We start from the raw sequence: 18809 nt of genomic DNA, 5'->3' as shown, positions 1-18809 counted from the left end.
ACTGGGTGAGAACATCCAACAGACACTCCATTTTTGCAGTAACAATAATAGTTACCATCTACTGAGTGTATCTTATAGGCCAGGAACAAGCATTAGCTCATATAAATTAACTCGCCAGGGCCAGAACTCAGTTTATGCCTAAATTTAGCTCTGGGATAAAGTTGGGCACTATTTTCTCAGCTTGAATTAAATTGAGTTTGACCTCTTCAATTTTACATTTTGGGAAGTGAGTAAACATTCCCTCATGCTGTTCCTGAAAATATTTTATCATCATCTGTGGTTCAGATGGAAGGAATTTGGCCACTCAGAGTCAATATCCCAAGGCTACCCGGGCTGACTCCTGGCTTGGTTGGTCCTGTTTCTCCTCTGCTTGACTTGCTGGCTCCTGGGTGACCGTTCCTTCCCACAATGGGGTAGTGTGTGTGTTGCCAGGACTGCAGGAAATTTAGTCCATCCAGGCAAGCAGACTGGAAATAAAATGCAAAGAATAAAAACATTATTCAAATTCTGAAAATATTTATATTAATAATTGACTTGGTGAAACTTTTCATTACCTCACTTAGCATGAGGAGGGCAAGTCTGAAGAGAGTAGCCTTTTCAGGCCTAATAGGAGTGTGCTGATTTTCTAGGACAGTGTGTGACTCGAGCGTGGAGAGTTGTAGCCTGGGTTTCTTTAGTCAGAAAGCAGCTACCTGTGACTGGCAGCTTATCCTGTCTGGCAGGATAAGGAGGGGAAGAAAGTGGGAAGGAACTAGCACGTGTTCAGCATCTACTGTGTGCAGTGCACTGTGCCAGGCACCTTTCGTATGTCATCTGCGTCTCCTCCTTTATATTTATCTTCTTCATCTCAGATGCTGAAGGGTTTTTAAGAAAAAGGAGAAGGGGAAGGAAGGAGGCAGGGGGCTGTGTGGGAGAGCCCTCGGTCATGGAGAAACCTGTAATGTGTTAGTTGATTTTTTGTGAGATCATGGTGGCTGCCTTGGACTCTTCTTTGCAATGAGATAAATGACTGTGTGTTGAGGGCTTCAGTGCAGAGACCCATTTAGGGTTAGAAGTGAATTCAACCTTATCAGTTTCCTTCAGTGGTTCCTCTCCACCACAAAATAAAGACCTACTTCTTCTGCATTTTGACCTTTGCCTTTTTTTCTATTTCTTAAATTTTTATTGAAGTATAGCTGATTTACAATGGTGTATTAGTTGCACCAGTGAATCAGTTATACATACACATATTTGTTGTTCTTGTTTAGTTGCCAAGTCATGTTCAGCTCTTTGCAACCCCATGGACTGTAGCCTGCCAGGCTCCTGTGTCCATGGGACTTACCAGGCAAGAATACTGGAGTGGGTTGCCATTTCCTTCTCCAGGGCATGTACACTTTTCATAGTACTTTTCACAGTTAAAAGTGACAGACTATCAAATATATTTGCCTCCCTCACTAGACTCTGACCTTGATCTTTTCTCGTTAGTCTCTAATCCAATATCTGGAATACAGTGGGCGCTCAGTAAGTGAAGAAAATAGTGTGCTAAGCATCCTGAGCATGTGACTGTTTATGTTGGGATGCTTTTGGCTACAAGAAACAGAAGACTGGACTCTGTTGTTATGTTCACCTTTTAATTCATTTTGTGCCTTTCCCTCCTATTTTCTTCAAGATGTTAATCGGTTCTTTCAAAAGTCTTGTCTGCTAAATTATAGCCTAATCATCTCAGGTTCTGTTTCTATCGACTTTAATTTTTTTTATTCTTAGTCACTTTTCTCTCCTTCATAGGTTGAATAATCTACTGGTTGTTATAGATGACATATTGTTCAGCCTCTTGATTAGGTTGTTGCTGCTAAGTCACTTCAGTCGTTTCCGACTCTGTGCGACCCCATAGATGGCAGCCCACCAGGCTCCCCCGTCCCTGGGATTCTCCAGGCAAGAACACTGGAGTGGGTTGCCATTTCCTTCTCCAATGCATGAAAGTGAAAAGTGAAAGTGAAGTCGCTCAGTCGTGTCTGACTCTTAATGACCCCATGGACTGCAGCCTACCAGGCTCCTCCTCCACCCATGGGATTTTCCAGGCAAGAGTACTGGAGTGGGTTGCCATTGCCTTCTCCACTTGATTAGGTTATCCTCCTCTAAATTTTGTTTAGTTCTGGGATGCAGTTAAACTACAGATTGTGATCCTGTTGAGCCTTGGTTTAGGCTTTGCTATGACGTATCTACTTCCATCTTTTCCTTAATTCTAGGATATAGCCCATATTCTTAGGATGCAGTTCTTACTCTTACCAGTCTTGTCTTTTTGGGGTCCCAGTTGAGTGTCCAGAGTTCACCAAAGTCTCTTCATACTGTTTGGTTTAGAACTCATAACATTTCCTCAGCACTGTAGCCCCTGATATTTCTCTTCAGTTTTCCACATACCACAGCTATTCTCTCCTGGACCTTCTGGAATCTCACCTTGCCTATGCACAGCTTAGGATTTGGCCAAGGACCTAAAGGAAATTTGGTGAAGATTTTTAGGTCTCATTTTCTTAGCTCCCTCCTCTCTAATTTCCTATCACCATAATTACCACCACCCTACCAGCCCCTAAGTCTAGTCTCTGTTGTATTACAGCCATTAAGACTGCTGCTCTCTGCTCAGCTCCTGTTGCTTGGCTTCATAGTTTGGAAAATACACTCAGGGAGAAAGCCAGGGTGGGCCGGGGGCTTACTTGTATGTTTCCCTTCCATCAAGGATCAGTGGTTTATGTTGGTTGTTAACCAATGCTTTTAACTAGTGTACATGTGGTAGAGTTAAGTTCCCTACTAGCTACCCCATCAAAAACAGACTGTAAGTCTACATGAACTGTTTAGATAAAAATGCAAGTGCATCAGATTTACCTGCAGAGTTCCTGCTGAATCGGAATCTCAAGGATAGGGCCTAGGAAGCTATACTTTTTTAAGAAAACACTTTAGGTAGTTCTGAATGAGGGTTAGGTTTGTGGATTATGGTACATACTTGGGCAGTGAACTTGGAGGAAAGAGAAATCAGTATGGGCTCAGTTGGTCAAAGAAATCATTGAGAGGAAAGGAGACTTCTGGTACATTTTGAAGGGTGGAAGTAAATTGGATATTTGGGTATGGAAGGAGAGATGTGAACACATATGTAGGGGTGGCAATGAGCATGTGTGATTTATTTGCCTGGTGCTGAATAGAATATGGCAGGAAAGGATGCTTGATGCAGACAGTGGTGTGAAAGAACAGGGAGAAGGGCAGATATGGACCAGTTGGGCATGGAAGGGGGAGGTACTTTGCATGCCAGAATAAGGAGATTAGATTTTGAATTATAGATAATAGATAGCAACAATAATTTTGTTGGGGATTTTTTTTTTTTTGGACTGAGGGAATGACAGGGTAAAAGTAGTGTATCAGAGCAGTGAGCCTGGTGGAGCAGATTGCTTGGTATAAAGAAGAAAACAGAGTCAGGGAAACCAGTAAGGGAGTAATTACAGTAATCTTTGCAGGAGGGGCTGAGCGGTGAGTATCCGTAGCAGTGGAAAGTGAAGGGTATATTTCAGAATGATTTGAAGAAAGACAATGCATTGACTTCAGGGGGGCAGGGTGAAGATGTGGGGGATCAAGAGAAACTAAGAGTTTTCACAGAGCAGGCAGAGTAGTTTGAGATGCTGATGCTACAACAAGGGGGTATTCATACTGAATTCATGGGCACCAGGTGACTAGGAATAATCCAAAATTGTGTGCGTTTGGAAGACAATTGGATAGTAGTTTAAAAGCATGGAATTTGAAGTCATATAGACTTTGCTTTAATATGCACCCAGACTGTGCAACCTTGGCCAAATTATTTGATCTCTCAAACAGTTTCTTCTAGAGAAAGGTGGTGATGGTGGTATCTAACTCAAAGGGCTGTTTTGAGGCTTGAGATAATGTGTGTAAAGCTCATTGTGCAGAGCCACATATTTCTTCTTGTCAGTTCAGGGAAGTTGAGGTTAGAGAGCACCCTGGAACAGAGGAAATTAGGTTCAGATGGACACTAGATTCTGGATTTATCTCCATCACTTACAAGCTGTGTAATCTTGGGCAATTTACTTCAGCTCTTTGTACTGAGTTTTCACTATGTCAAAAGCGAAATTAACAATACCTTATTTTTGCCTTATTATAAAGACTACACAAGAAAGTCTGTGAAGGTAGTTGGCACAGGATGTGGCACATGAAACAGGAAATAATATTTGGGTTGTTGAAAATGTGAGCCTGAATGGATTTTCAAATGGACAAAGCCGATGAATAAAAGGCAGAGGGCTAAGGGTTGAGATGGTTCCAGTGAGGATGTGAAGGACATGAAGGACAGCTATAAAGGGGCAGCAGAGAATTAGGAGGCAAGTTTAGATAAATCAGTGTACGATTGAAGAATTGGTGAGCTTTTGAAATTAGAGTGTTCTATTGTTTTTGTCATGCTGAGACTAGATGTGGTGTGTCAAGAGAGCCTGAGTCTGTGAAGCCCTGATTCTCCCGGGAGAAATTAGTGTTGGGTAGAGACTTGTGAGGAGAAGGCAATGGCACCCCACTCCAGTACTCTTGCCTGGAGAATCCCATGGATGGAGGAGCCTGGTAGGCTGCAGTCCATGGGGTCGAGAAGAGTCGGACACGACTGAGCGACTTCACTTTCACTTTTCACTTTCATGCATTGGAGAAGGAAATGGCAACCCACTCCAGTGTTTTTGCCTGGAGAATCCCAGGGATGGGGGAGCCTGGTAGGCTGCCGTCTATGGGGTCGCACAGAGTCAGACACAACTGAAGTGACTTAGCAGCAGCAGAGACTTGTGAAAACAGGAGGGGAAAGCGAATCATGCCTGCAGCCGGATGGCCTGCCTCTGGTAGAGGGTCAGAGCCAGTCGAAAGGACGGCAGAATTGACGGCACTGGATTTTAATGCAAGATCAAGGATAGGGTCAAGATCTCAGAAAGGAGGAGGCAGTCAGTTTTCATGGTGAGTGCAGACTTAGGAAAGCAGTAAAGCAAAAGATATTACAAGCGGTTAAAGAGGAAGTGGATGGAGGAAAACAAAAGCAGCCAAGGGGCCAAATGTACGTCTGAAAGTTTGGTGAAAAAGAGAAGGGTAGACAGAAATGAAGCTTTGAGCATTTTGGAAGGTGGAGCAACAGGGTTAAGAATATCAACACTGGAACTAGGCCTCCTGAGTTTGAATCTTGGCTCTGCCACTTATTAGCTTTGTGACTTTGGGCAAGTTAATTAGCCTCTCTGTACCTTAGTCTCTCAATTTATAGAATGGAGATGATAATATTGGGGGTTAGTATTGGAGAGATAATTAGGATGTTATTAAGAGAAGTAAATGAGTTATATGTTAATAATGCTTAGAGCTGTGCCTGGCACAAGGTGCTGTGCTGTGCTTAGTCACTTAGTCATGTCCGACTCTTGGCGATCCCATGGACTGTAGCCCACCAGACTCCTCTGTCCGTGGGACATTCTCCAGGCAAGAATACTGGGATGGGTTGCCCTGCCCTCCTCCAGGGGATCTTCCCAACCCAGGGATCGAACCCAGGTCTCCCACATTGCAGGCGGATTCTTTACTGACTGAGCCACCAGGGAAGCCCAGGATGAGCATTTGGCAAATGTTAGTTGCTATTATTTTTGTTGCTACCATTATTACTGCTGATATTGAGAGAAGTTGAAAGTGAGAAAGGAGCCTGGGGAAAGGGAAGACAAAGAGAGACTATGTACACAGGATTTGGCTCTGCAATATGGATACCACACATACTAAGGAGTCTCCTTAGACTCCACTGAGCATTCACACTCAAAGACTGCTATGGGCCACCTTTGGTGCTGATCCACTCAGGACAATATAAGATGGGAGCTATGGTTTCCTTGCCGTACAGTCCTTGCAGTGGGCCAATTCAGGTGCAAGGAGACAAGATCCATGGTGGGCAGCTGCAGAAGCTCTCACGGCTCAGTAACCCATGTCTCACACGAGCCAGTATCTCTTATAGCAACTCTATTGACACAGCTTCCAGGGTTCTGGCAATGGACACACCCTTAGTTACAAGAGTCACCCTCTTCAGGGAAGATCAAGGAACATTATCCCCACCAGTTATTTATAGTTCATTGATAGTCTTTCCAATCCAGATTCAGTTTACCAGTTGGGAGAGTAGTTGTTTTTTTTAACCATAGGCAACATGATTTAGTAACATGTTGGCACATACTGTCTTTATCTGTTTCCAGGGAAACAGAACTAGGGTGTTAACTGAAGGTCAGATTAGCATGCTCAAGGGGAAAGGGTTTTATTAACTCCTTGCTCACAATGGGAGCAAACAGGGACATTTATCTGTTTTATAGAGAAACTGGGCAGTTCTAGATGTGAGTATCATGATGTTAGTTAGGATGTTAGATCTGAGATCTGGGAATTAGGGAATTGCGGGTCAGAGTGGGTAAGAAATATGCTAGAGCAGCAATAGCATGTCTGCAGGTCAGAGATACAGCCTGGCCTGTGATATTGTTTGGTGCCCTGACTGATTCCTGAGGCCAGTGCTGGGGTCTCCCAGGTAACCAGGCTGAGCCATCCTCTAAGAAGAGCTGGATTTATGGTGATAGATAAAATTGACTTCTTTCTTGTACCATATATACAGCTATGCCTGCTGTCATTCCAAAAGCCTAAAGAAGAACAGACAGGGCCCAGAACACCTTCTCTCCTTCAATAGGTATTTATTAACTGTCTGTCAGGCACAAGTCCCAACTGCCTCCCTGTCTATAGACACCAGTGTAAAGACTATCTCCCAGAACCTTGAGCTCCTTATGGTCTGCAGGCCTGCAGGATACAGAAGAGGCAAGGTATCAAACTCCCTTCAGTAGGGAATTCTGGGGAACTACAAACTAGGTCCACATCTTGGGGTCCTTTACTTTTTCTTTCTCTATCCTGCTTTGGAAAAGCAGGAAAGCTCAATCCTAGATGAGCAGATAATTGAAAACAAAGACTGAAGGGTCTTAAGGATCCCTCAAGGACGATGCCATCAAAATTTTGCATTCATTATGTCAGCAAATCTGAAAGGCCCAGCAGTGGCCACAAGAGAAAGGTCAGTCCTCATCCCAATTCCCAAGAAGGGCAGTACCAAAGAATGTGCTAACCATCAGACATTTGCACTCATCTCCCATGCTAGAAAGGTCATGCTTAAAATCTTGCATGCTAGGCTTTAGCATTATGCAAACCAAGAACTTCCAGATGGCTAAGCTGGGTTTAGAAAAGGAAGAGGAACTAGAGATCAAATTGCCAACATTTGCTGAATTATAGAGAAAGCAAGAGAATTCCAGAAAAACATCTATCTCTGTTTCATCTACTACACTTAAAGCCTTTGACTGTGTGGATCATGACAAACTGTGGAAAGCATACCAGACCATCCTACCTGTCCCCTGAGAAACCTGTATGTGAGTCAAGAAGCAACAGTTAGAGCCCTGTATGGAGCAACTGATTGGTTCAAGATCGAGAAAGGAGTACGACAGGGCTGTCTGCTGTCACCCTGTTTGTTTAACCTATAGACTGAGCACATCATGAGAAATGCAGGCTGGATGAGTTACAAGCCAGAAACAAGATAAGTGGAAGAAACATCAACAACCTCAGATATGCAGATGATACCCCTGTAATGGCAGAAAGTGTAGAGGAACTAAAGAGCCTCTTAATGAGGGTGAAGGAGGAGAATGAAAGAGCTGGCTTAAGACTGAATATTAAAAAAAGGTAAAATCATGGCATCTGGCCCCATTACTTCATGGCAAATAGAAGGGGAAAAGGTGGAAGTAGTGACAGATTTCCTCTTCTTGGGCTCAAAAATCATTGTGGGCGGTGACTGCAGCCATGAAATCAGAAGAAGATTGCTTCTTGGCAGGAAAGCGATGACAAACCTAGACAGTGTGTTGAAAAGCAGAGACGTTACTCTGCCAACAAAGGTCTGTATAGTCAAGGCTATGGTCTTCCCGGTGGTCACATATGGTTGTGAGGGCTGGTCTGTAAAGAAGGCAGAATGCCAAAGAATTGATGCTTTCGAACTGTGGTGCTGGAAAAGACTCCTAAAAGTCCTTTGGACAACAAGGAGATCAAGCCAGTCAATCTTAAGGAAGATCAGCCCTGAATATTCACGGGAAGGACTGATGCTGAAGCTGAAGCTCCAGTATTTTGGTCATCTGATGAGCACAGATGACTCATTGGAAAAGTCCCTGATGCTGGGAAAGATCAAGGGCAGAAGGAGAAGAGGGCATCAGAGAATGAGATGGTGGTCGGCATGAACACAAACTTGGGCAAACTCCGGGAGATGGTGAGAGATGGGGAGGCCTGGTGTGTTGCAGTCCATGGGGTCTCAAAGAGTCAGATAAGACTGGGCTGTTGAATAACAACAACAAGGATCCTAGGCCAGAACACACACATGGGGTCTGTGTGTGTCCCTGTTTGCCTGAAGACATTTTCCCGGGGTCAGGCAGAGTTGTGAAAGCAGAGTTGTAAAGTGGGGAAATTTGCCCTTGGTTCTCTCCCACTCCCACTTTAGGGCCTGTCTCTTTTGGTCTAGGGCTCCTCTGCCACCCCATTTTAGGATCCCATCCCTAAGTCATGCTCGCGAAGGGCCTTGCTTTCTTAATGAACTGTTTCTGTGTCCAGGATAAACCAATTTCGGGAGGGGTTGCAGGAATGATGCATTTTAATAGGAGTCTCTCCTGGGTGAAAAACTGTTAAAAGTCAAAGGGATTGAGTCTGTAATAGTGAAGGGTTGGGATGTGGCAGAGAGGATGGGGAAGGGGGAGGGCAGGAGAAGGTTAGATCACTGTTACACTGTTTGGGCTACACAGGGAGGCCAGGAGGGGACAATGCCCTCAGGCATGACCCTGAGAGAATATGCAGGGCTTTTAGGCCTGTGTAAGCAAAGGCTTTCTTTCTTTCTTTCTCTCTCCCTCCCTCTCTTTCTCACCCCAAGTGTATGTCAGGGTTGGGGCAGAGGGAAGACCCACAGGTGTCCTTGGTCTGTCTAGCGCCCTGTGGTGGCTCTGGGAGCATGTCTCCGGCAGGGGTGGGCTGTGGATGTTTGTGTATGAGCTTCAGGTGTAATTTCCATGAGCCCACAGTGATTTTGCAGTAGGGTGAAGGTTGTGCAATTTTAAATCCACACCTTTCATCTGTTCTCTGCTCTGACACAAACATTAGGGAAATATGTGCAATAGTATATGCTCACTATATAGGTTTAAAAATCTATCTGGTATGTAGCAATTACTGAAGCATGAAATTCATAGTCTTATTTTAATCTCACTATTATGATAAGGTTGAAATAGTGTAAATTGTTATCCCCATTTCACTGATAAGGAAACTGAGGTTCACACCATTAACTAACTTGTCAAAGTTTATAAAGCAGGTCTATACTAGAACCCAAGTCTCCTGAATTGAAACCTCGTCTTTACGCTATAAAACACATAACATTTTGTTGTGGAATTGACTGCACAGCAAGTTTTCAGATGTAGCAAGCTTCTCTGGCGAGGAGGTTGTTAGTGTTCTTTAGGGCATAGGTGTTCACGGATGGGTTAATGCAGTATATAAGCAGGATACAGGGGACAACAGGTAGTACGGGAATGTGCATACTTAGAAAAGAAAATCATTTAGTTGTCTTCTATCCTCTCAATCAAGTCACCAAACCTGAATATGAGCAAATTAAAACCAATATAATTTAAATTACAGATAGCATAAAATTCTAACACTAGGTGGTAAGTTGGTTTGAAAGTTAAAACTAAATCAGATTCTGTTGCTAAATGTGGCAAATGAAGGAAATAAGTCCAGGATCCTTATTTAATATCCTTGCTCTATGAAATAGCTTATGCTTTATTAAAAACAGAACAGAACAATAATAATCTTTTAGCTACCCCCATATTTAAAAGAAAAGGATAAAAATGTTTCTGTTTAGCTTCCTAATTTGCATTTAAATAGATTCTATCATTTATTATATATTAAAAACTAGAGTTTTATATTTTCACTGAGTTTTAGCCAGCATAAAAAATTACTTAGCAAAATATGAAGGAAAAAAACTCAAGTAGCTTACATGTAACATTCATCTTCTTAATGAGATGAAACTATGTTGGTTTCCAAACAAAGAGATAAAATTTCATTATTTAGACATGAACTTTCCTCCTGGAGGAATTTTGTTGTCTTTTTACATTTTGTGGAACCTACCATTTGCTGCTTCTCAAAAAAATAAACAACAGTAACAACAACAACAATAAAGAGTTCAAAATGTTTGAAACCACTGTGGAAATATTTCCTTTAATTTTTTTTTCTTTAGAGTTTTTTTCAAGTGTCTAGTTGAAGTGTCTTCCAGAGAAGCCAGTTCAAACAAATCAAGCGCAGTGTCCTAGTTGGAAGGGAATTTAGAAAGGGTCAGCTTGTCTGGAGATGAGCAAGCCCAGAACCCATGGCCAGCTTGCTCATGCATTACCTTCATTCACTAAGTATTTCTTGGACTGCAAGGAGATCCAACCAGTCCATTCTGAAGGAGATCCGCCCTGGGATTTCTTTGGAAGGAATGCTGCTGAAGCTGAAACCACCTTTGGCCACCTCATGCGAAGAGTTGACTTATTGGAAAAGACTCTGATGCTGGGAGGGATTGGGGGCAGGAGGAGAAGGGGACGACAGAGGATGAGATGGCTGGATGGCATCACTGACTCTATGGACGTGAGTCTGAGTGAACTCCGGGAGTTAGTGATGGACGGGGAGGCCTGGTGCGCTGTGATTCATGGGGTCGTGAAGAGTCAGACACGACTGAGCAACTGAACTGAACTGAAGTATTTATTGAGAGAAGTGTAGCTGTTTGAATCAGCTATCTCCAGGCACTGAGAGGGCAAAGGTGAGGCAGAGAGGAGGGGGCTGGGTACTAGACAGTGCGTGGCCTATGAGGGACAGTGGCCTACCACAGCTGGAGCCTCATAGTGCCCTGGTGGCTGCCTTCTGAGGGGCAACAGCTCTGCGGAGCCTGGGCAGAGGAGGTCCTGTAGTCAAGGAGGCAGGGCAGTATCTTTCGAGCCTGGATCAGCAGACACTCAGTGAATGTGCCTTGGGTGAAATGAATAAAGCCCATTGGGTGGGCTTCACTTCTCTGAACCTGTTTGCCGTCTGTAAATTGGGCCTCATGGAGGCAGTGAGATGATGTGTGTGAATGGACATGTTGAACTCTAAAGCTCCAGACAGATACCAGGGCTAAGACTAAGAAGCTGCCTTTCTCTGGCTGTCAAAACAATGCCAGTTTTCTCACGGACATTCTTTGTAATCAAAAGTTAGAAGTGTACTTTGTAACAATGAATATGTATTCTGATCCAGGAGACTCAATAAGACTAATTTTTATTTTGAATGGAAAAAAATACTTTGCATAAGTTTCCCAATTGAGCCAGTTGTAAGCCAGGATGCTTACTTCCATTCTGGGTACTACTTATCCCTTGCAAATGAAGAGAAGCACAGAAATGAAGAGACTTGCCCACAGTCTCACGGGTAGTTAGTGACAGAGCCAGGCCCAGACCCAGTCTTGTCCTCATCCTGCTTAAGTGCACACCCACCTGGGAGCATGCATGCACACACACACATTCTCTGCTGCCGGTTCCACTGAATGCAGCAGAAATGCTGATGATCCTTGCAGGCAGCCAAGTTCAAAAAGGTGAGGGTTATATATAATTAGCAGATTCAGGCCCAGAGGAGACTTGAGACTGTCCCTAGAAAACAGCCACGTTGGAGAAACCCTGGTTCCTGCTATCATGTAGACTATTTGGCCTCTAGAGCAGGGCTTTTTCTCGCTTCACGAGGTGAGTGTCACATCTTTGGAGCACTGCATCTAGCCTCCAGCATAGCTGCGGCTGCTGCTGCTGCTGCTGCTATTGCTAAGTCGCTTCAGTCATGTCTGACTCTGTGGGACCCCATAGACAGCAGCCCACCAGGCTCCCCCGTCCCTGGGATTCTCAAGGCAAGAACACTGGAGGGGGTTGCCGTTTCCTTCTCCAATGCATGAAAGTGGAGAGTGAAAGTGAAGTTGCTCAGTTGTGTCTGACTCTTTGCGACCCCATGGACTGCAGCCTACCAGGCTCCTCCATCCATGGGATTTTCCAGGCAAGAGTACTGGAGTGGGGTGCTATTGCCTTTTCCGAGCATAGCTGCAGTTCCCCAAAAAGTTCAGCCCCCAGAGACTGCTCATGTGCTCCACTATGGAAGGCAGATGGGGCAAAATGGCTTGGGCACAGACCTGATCATGTAATAAGTCCACTCAATGAGATGTGTACTTCCTCCAGCACTTTCTATTGTCACCTGCCATTTAACTCACTGTTGTCCCTGCATTTCCTCCCTAATTGGCCCATGCTCAGCTCTCCTTGCTCTGTAGTCCAGCAGGGACCTGGCGCCAGGCAATCTAATAATTCTGATGCTAGCACATAACTCTCTGTTTATTAGCATATCTAAATAGTCATTTAGCAGAAAATACAGGGAAGGTCACTTCCAGGCCACTAGGATAGCCAAGAAAATATAAGGAATGAGTTCATCCCAAGTTCTAAGGACTTCAAGCATTTCAGATTTTCATTAATTTTATTGATTCTTTCATCAACAAGAAAAAGAGATAGAATTATTTTAAAATGAGGTTGAGAGGTAGAATTTTAAAGAACAAAAATTACACAATGAAATTCCTTTAGTCTCCAGGGGAGCTTGTCTTCTTCCCCTCTTGTCCTTAATAATAATTTTAAGAACCATGTGCCACACCAACCATATGCCATTGGTATGGGATTGGCTATGGCTGGCAGAACCAGGGTGTTGCACACCACCAATACCAACCAGCCTCCACAGGCTTCCCTAGCCTGGGACATCCATGGACAGTCAAAAGTGAAGAATGCTACTTTGCCCTTTATCTGTGTAGGTAGCAGGGAGTGATCTGGGTAATTCAGAAGGGAGAATCCTCTCTAAATCAAAGCGTGCCCATTTGCCTTGGGAAGGTGGTTTGTTTATGCTTATGTGTGGGTTGTCATAGCCTTGATGTCTCTCTCCTGACCTCCAGACAAAACTCTTAACTACCCACAGGACACCTTCACTTGAAGTTCTCCTAAGCGTCTAAAACTCAGTTTCTAAGATGGAACCACGATCTCTGCTCCCTCACCCCAGCTTCTCACCCTCCTCTTGAGGTAGTGCCATGACATCTTCTTTTACAAGGACCCAGGGTGCTATTCCAGACGCCTGACTATTCTCCCTGTCTCTCCCTCACCCCCACTTCCTAAACAGTTGGGAGTCCTCAGTCCCCTCCTAGTAGCTCTCACTCTGCCCACTTCTCAAACTCCACTGCCATTCCCTACACTCAGGTTTCCAGGTTATCTCTCTTGCTCCCCAGGATTACTGTAACAGCCTCCTAACCATTTTCACTGCTCCATATCTCCCCTCCAGTCTCCCATCCCACACTGCTCTCAAAGCTGACATCGAATTTCACTGCTCAGCCCTCCACTGATGCCTTGCTGCCCACAGTATATAGTCCAGGTTTCCTAAAGTCTGTGTCCAGAGCTCTTCATGGTCCCATCTACCTCCTCAGCCACATATTCTCCTTACATCAGGTCCAGAAGCACAAAAGTGGTGATTTCAGAGCCCTTCACACACTGGGCTGCCCCGGAGTTCTGCCCCTTTGATCTCCCCTTTGTGTGGAGCTTACCTCTCATTCATCTTCCCCTGGCTAATTCCTACCTGAGTCAAGATCAACTCAGGTGTCGCCAACTCTGGGAAGCCTTCTGTGCTCTTTCCTGTCTCCACACCACCAAGAGTGGCAGCTACCTTGATCCACCATCTTGACCTTTATCTTGATAGATTTCTTTTCAAATTGTGATCTTAATTGTCATATGCCAAGTTATACTAACATTGTATCTGAGTCCATGTTTGCTGTTCACAGTGGCTTTTAAGCCACTTAAACTCAAGAAGCACATGTTAATCATTTTTGCCTTGAACAGTGCCGGGCATATAATGAGTGTCCAATAAATATTGGTTAAATGTAACTGAAAAGGTAAATTCATTTGTCTGTTTAAAGGAGGAAAATGGAATGAGGCTGTGGTTCGGCCTCGAGGAAAGCTGGCGTGAATTTTGCAGCGTCTCAGCATGCATCTCTGCTCAGTTCTTCCCTGCTCTTCTCTGCAACTGAGCCGCAGTCTTTAGCTCATCCCAAGCTACTGAGCGTTGAGTTCCAAGTGCAGCAGTCCTCTTCTCCAAAGGTTTAACATCTTTCCTGGCTATATCAGTTGACTACTCTAGGCAGAAAATTACAGAAAATCCAGCTTAAACCAGTTTGAATAATAAAGAGGATTTATTGGCTCAGGTACTAAGGAAGTCCAGAGAGAAGGTGGTGATCAGGCAAGGCTCAAGCAGAACTCTGCCTATTTCTTTCCATTATTTTGGCTACACCCTTTCTCTGCCCATTGACTTCTCCCTCAAGCTACCACCAGAATTGTGACAATTCAGCAATTTGAGGTTCAGTGTCACAATGACAGTATCAGAGGAAGAGAAGCTGTATCTATAGTACTGCAGTTCTGTTTTCCCAGAAGTTTCCAGCAAACTTCCCTTCATGTATTATTATACTGAATTGGATAACATTCCTATTTCTTACCAGTTTCCCTGGTGGCTCAGACAGTAAAGAATCTGCCTGTAATGCACGAGACCTAGGTTTGATCCCTGGGTTGGGAAGGTCCCCTGGAGAAGGAAACAGCAACCCACTACAGTATACTTGCCTGGAGTATTCCATGGACAGAGAAGCCTGGCGGGCTACATACAGTCCATGGGGTCACAAAGAGTTGGACATGTTTCTAAGATAATCCCATCAGTCAGGAAATGTCATACACTGATTAGCTTAGATCTGGTGTCCTGAGAAGCGATAACCCTTAGAGTGACCAGGCTTTTCCTTGGAACTGAGATTCTGATCAGCTCCCCTAAAAGTGAATGGGCTGCCTGGGAAGGAGGTAGAAACCTAAATGAAAACCAGGTACAGAGCTGGGGAAGGAAAATGGCTCAGTGCCCACTGTGCCAGGCAGTATTTACCCTACCCTTAAAATCCTCCTCTTCTGATTCCTCATGGCTTATAGCAGAAACCCTGGAATTGTGAGGCTGTGGGATCAAAAGAAAAGTTGATTCCATTCAGAGTCAATTCAACGATGTGTGTGGTCAGGCAGTGTAAATGGGAGGGGAGTATATTAGGATGCTCTGTGGCTTCCGACAAGGGTCTCTCCTGCTGGTGCAGTAGGGGATACATGAAACCTCCCACCTGTCCTGTCCCTAAAGCATGTGTGGGGTTCTTTTGATGATTTTGAAAAGTTTTTAAAAGGGGAAGTAAAGGTTTCTAAAAGTTTTTAAAAGCAGCAGCTGATAGTGAACAGCTTTCTCCTAACTCTCCCTGGTCCTCTTACTCATTTTCTCTTTTTCCTCTAGACTTTGTAAGGAAGCATCGAGGCTGATGGTGGGGACTTCTTCTAAGGAGGGCTCTTCTGGGAAGCCAGGCTGTGGGCACTCCAACCCTGAGCACAATGTCTGGTCCTCACTGGGCACCAGCAGAAGGGCTGGTTTTCTTCCAGTAGCTCTTAAAGTTTCTTGCTGTTGAACTCATAACCATTATCTGTGTCTTCTTTCCCCCTTCCAGATGTTTGACTGGATAAGCCACAACAAGGAGTTATTCCTCCAGAGCCATACAGAGATTGGAGTCAGCTACCAGCACGCCCTAGACCTCCAGACACAGCACAATCACTTTGCCATGAACTCCATGGTGAGTGCAGGACCTGTTTTCTTAGGGCAAGAGAATGATGAGGGGGGAAAGGGGTTGGGATACAGAGGGTAGAAACGGACTTCCAACCTGAGTAGGAAGGAGAAGCTCTGAACATGAAGCCCCTTTTAGCATTCCATTTGCTAGCATGGGGACGTGTGCAGAGCATGCGGTGAGTCGGCTATTCCTGCAGCAGATTATGGCCCCGTTTCGGCCTGTGAACCCTGCTTTACATGGTAAAAGGAATGTGCTGCGGTTGTAGAAGCTATCAGCCCTATGCTGTACTAGAAGGGAGAGTGCCCCTTTCTACTCCACTGACTCCACCGACTGGCACGTGTGAGTCACTGAGCTGATGGAGAGGGACCTCAGTCTATGGCACGCTGGAAACCAATGAGTAAACTGGGTTGTTGGACTAGAGGAGAGGAGCCTGGCAGGGCATTACAATTGCTGCCTTCAGACATGTGAAGGGCTGCCTTGCAGAGAAGAGGTGGAATTGTTTCCTGTTGGTCTAGGAAGCAGAACTGTCCAGGGGACCACAGTTGGAGCAGGAGGCAGGATATGGCTCAGGAGTTGGCTTGTATTGGAAGTTAGAGCCCCCGTGATGGGGAGAGTTCAAGCAGATGCTGAATTCAAACACAGAGGGATACATAATGGCTGTGGTCAGAGGAAATTTACTTCTCTGTCCTTCAGTTTCGTCATCTGTAAAGTCAGAATAATAATAGCTCCTTTATACGGTGGTTGGGAAGATTTACTGAATTAATTGTAAGGTGGCTGGAGATGTGCCTGGTACTTAGTCCATTATCAGTAAGTATTGGTATTGTGATATTAATGATGCTGATGATATAAGAGTCTAGTCTAGATAATACCTGTGATTCCTTGAGAAACTAACACTTTGGGATACTTATTTTTCCATGTGGTCACCCCAAGACTTTGAAATCTTGTCTGCCTCTTGAACCCTTTGTATTTGAAATGCCTGCAGCCTAAGTATGCCTCAACATCTCTCTCTCTCTCCCCTCTGCCAGCTCTTGCTACTTGTACTGCTGGTCCAAAAGAATATCTCTGCCATTCCCCATATATCTGAATGTCAAAGACACCTTATCATTTCAACTGGTGATGATAGGAGGAGGGCAAATGTTAGAAAAACATAAACACAGAGGATCACAGAGGCCAGGAAGGAAGACAATTTCATTTTCTAAGGAGTTAATTTAATTATGTTATACACTGGACTTAATGTATTGAAGAAGAAATAATTCTGGCCTCAAGTTTTCAGTGTCTAATAAGGGAGATAACTCAGACAGTCATGGCACAGTTTGATATGTGCTGTGATTGAGTTGCTGTATGGGCTTCCCTGGTGGCTCAGTGGTAAACAATCTGCCCATCAATGCAGGAGATACGGGTTTGATTCCTGGGTGGGGAAGATCCCCTGAGAAGGAAATGGCAATCCACTCCAGTATTCTTGCCTGGGAAATCCCATGGACAAAGGAGCCTGGCAGGCTACAGTCCATGATGTTGCAAGAGAGTTGGACGTGACTTAGCAACTAAACAACAAGAGATGCTGAGTGACTAAGAACCTTACAGTCTCAATGATGTAAAGCAATAGGGGTTTATTTCTTGTTCCTACCATGTACCCATCACTGGCTGGTGGGGGTTCTGCTCATCAGTCACTCAGGGATCCAGGCTGAGGGAGCAGCCACTGTCTCAGATGCAGCCAGTGCCTCACTAGACAAAGCAAGCCTCCAGGCACATGTTAGCTCTGAAAGCTTCCACCTAGAAGTGGCACATTTTACTACCTAACAGCAGTCACACGGCCACATCTAACTTCGTGTGTGAAGATATATGGTCTTACCTCCACATATTGGGGAAGAGAGAGTGGGTACTTGTGAATAACCCTAATGGTTAGCAGAGGGAGTCACTGCAGGATAATCAGGTACAGATGAACAGCATTTATTCATCTGTACAAAACGGGGATTTGCATGGGAAGGTACTTCTGGCTTCAGAATAGAAGGCTGTGGGACCAGGCAGGGAAAACATCAATATTGACTGTTATCAGTTTTGGCCACAGCAGTCTTGTCTTATCTAAATGTAAAGACTCATTCTCTTCCAACTAGTCTTCTATAATTATGTCTCATCTCAGGTTTGCTTTAGTCACAGAGGAGCAAAGCAATTGATCACAAGTGATTAAGAATGTGAACTCAAATCTAGTCAGGTTTGATTATCTGTGTGCCTTGTAGATTTCCCCTGGTGAAATTTACAAATTCTGTACCAGAATCTTCATGTCACCCAACTGCCTGGCCCTAAGGCAGACAAACTCATTTTAATAAGAAGCAAAGACAAACATAATTAGAGAGGTAAGTCTGCTACCAAGCCCCTCAAAACAATGAACTACAAAGTTAAATAGAGAGAGCCTTTGGCTTTGAATTATCTGCACCACTGCTCTTCTCTGTTAAGATGGATAACTGAGAGTTAATGACACATCAAAAACTCTTTCCTCTGACAAATTTACCTTTGATGTTTCCATTTTCAGGACAAAAAAAATTAAAATGAGGGAAGAATTTTACTGAAGGGAAGCATCTTTTGGAGCTGGGAGAGAAGAAGAGGAATTTTAATATACAACAGCCAATTAATATGTTCCAGCCCATCTCTAAGTCTCCCACTGCCATGAGTGCCTGCAGCACTCAGAGGCCCATTTAGCCTGATTATCCTGGCTTTCCTCTCCAGCTGCAGGCAGGGGAAGGGAAACCCCAGTGCTGTTTGATCAAATTGCCCAAACCAGTGCATTATAGACAGAGACCAGTGCCTTTGTTAACTGGGAGGTTTACAGGTTTGTTATTAAAAGGAACTTCCCCCAAATGGATGTCATCATCCCAAGCAGGTAAAAGAAGGGTATTACAGATTCCTTTTCTCTGGCCTGAATGATGGATGTTGCTGCCAAGAAACAGATGAATTTAAGCAGCTACTGATGGAGCCCAGTGACTGTAGGAATGATCAGTTACTCAGGGGAAGTGGGAATGTGGATTGTTCTGTAATTTCACTGAGACATTTACATTTTGGTTCTTGG

At 44.4% G+C, this 18809-nt stretch overlaps 1 protein-coding gene across 46 annotated transcripts in view; it reads left to right on the top strand.

The window, feature by feature from the left end:
* KALRN (kalirin RhoGEF kinase) overlaps positions 1 to 18809 on the top strand; it is a 692908-nt gene that overhangs the window by 258635 nt on the left and 415464 nt on the right. For all 46 annotated transcript variants that reach the window (XR_015164343.1, XR_015164397.1, XR_015164395.1 and 43 more), the window contains exon 6: positions 15632 to 15754. Coding sequence is in view for 37 of the 46 variants with exons in the window: in XM_086402125.1 (XP_086258251.1) it covers positions 15632 to 15754 (123 nt within the window). In the remaining 9 variants the exon portion in view is untranslated. The remainder of the gene's footprint in view (positions 1 to 15631; positions 15755 to 18809) is intronic.

Source organism: Bos grunniens, chromosome 1 (genome assembly GCF_055505025.1).
Source record: "Bos grunniens cultivar Pamir isolate PY7600 chromosome 1, Bosgru_T2T1.0, whole genome shotgun sequence".
Classification (NCBI taxonomy): Eukaryota; Metazoa; Chordata; class Mammalia; order Artiodactyla; family Bovidae; genus Bos; species Bos grunniens.
Note: the sequence above shows the minus strand (reverse complement) of the source record. Positions and strands in the feature narration are given on the sequence as shown.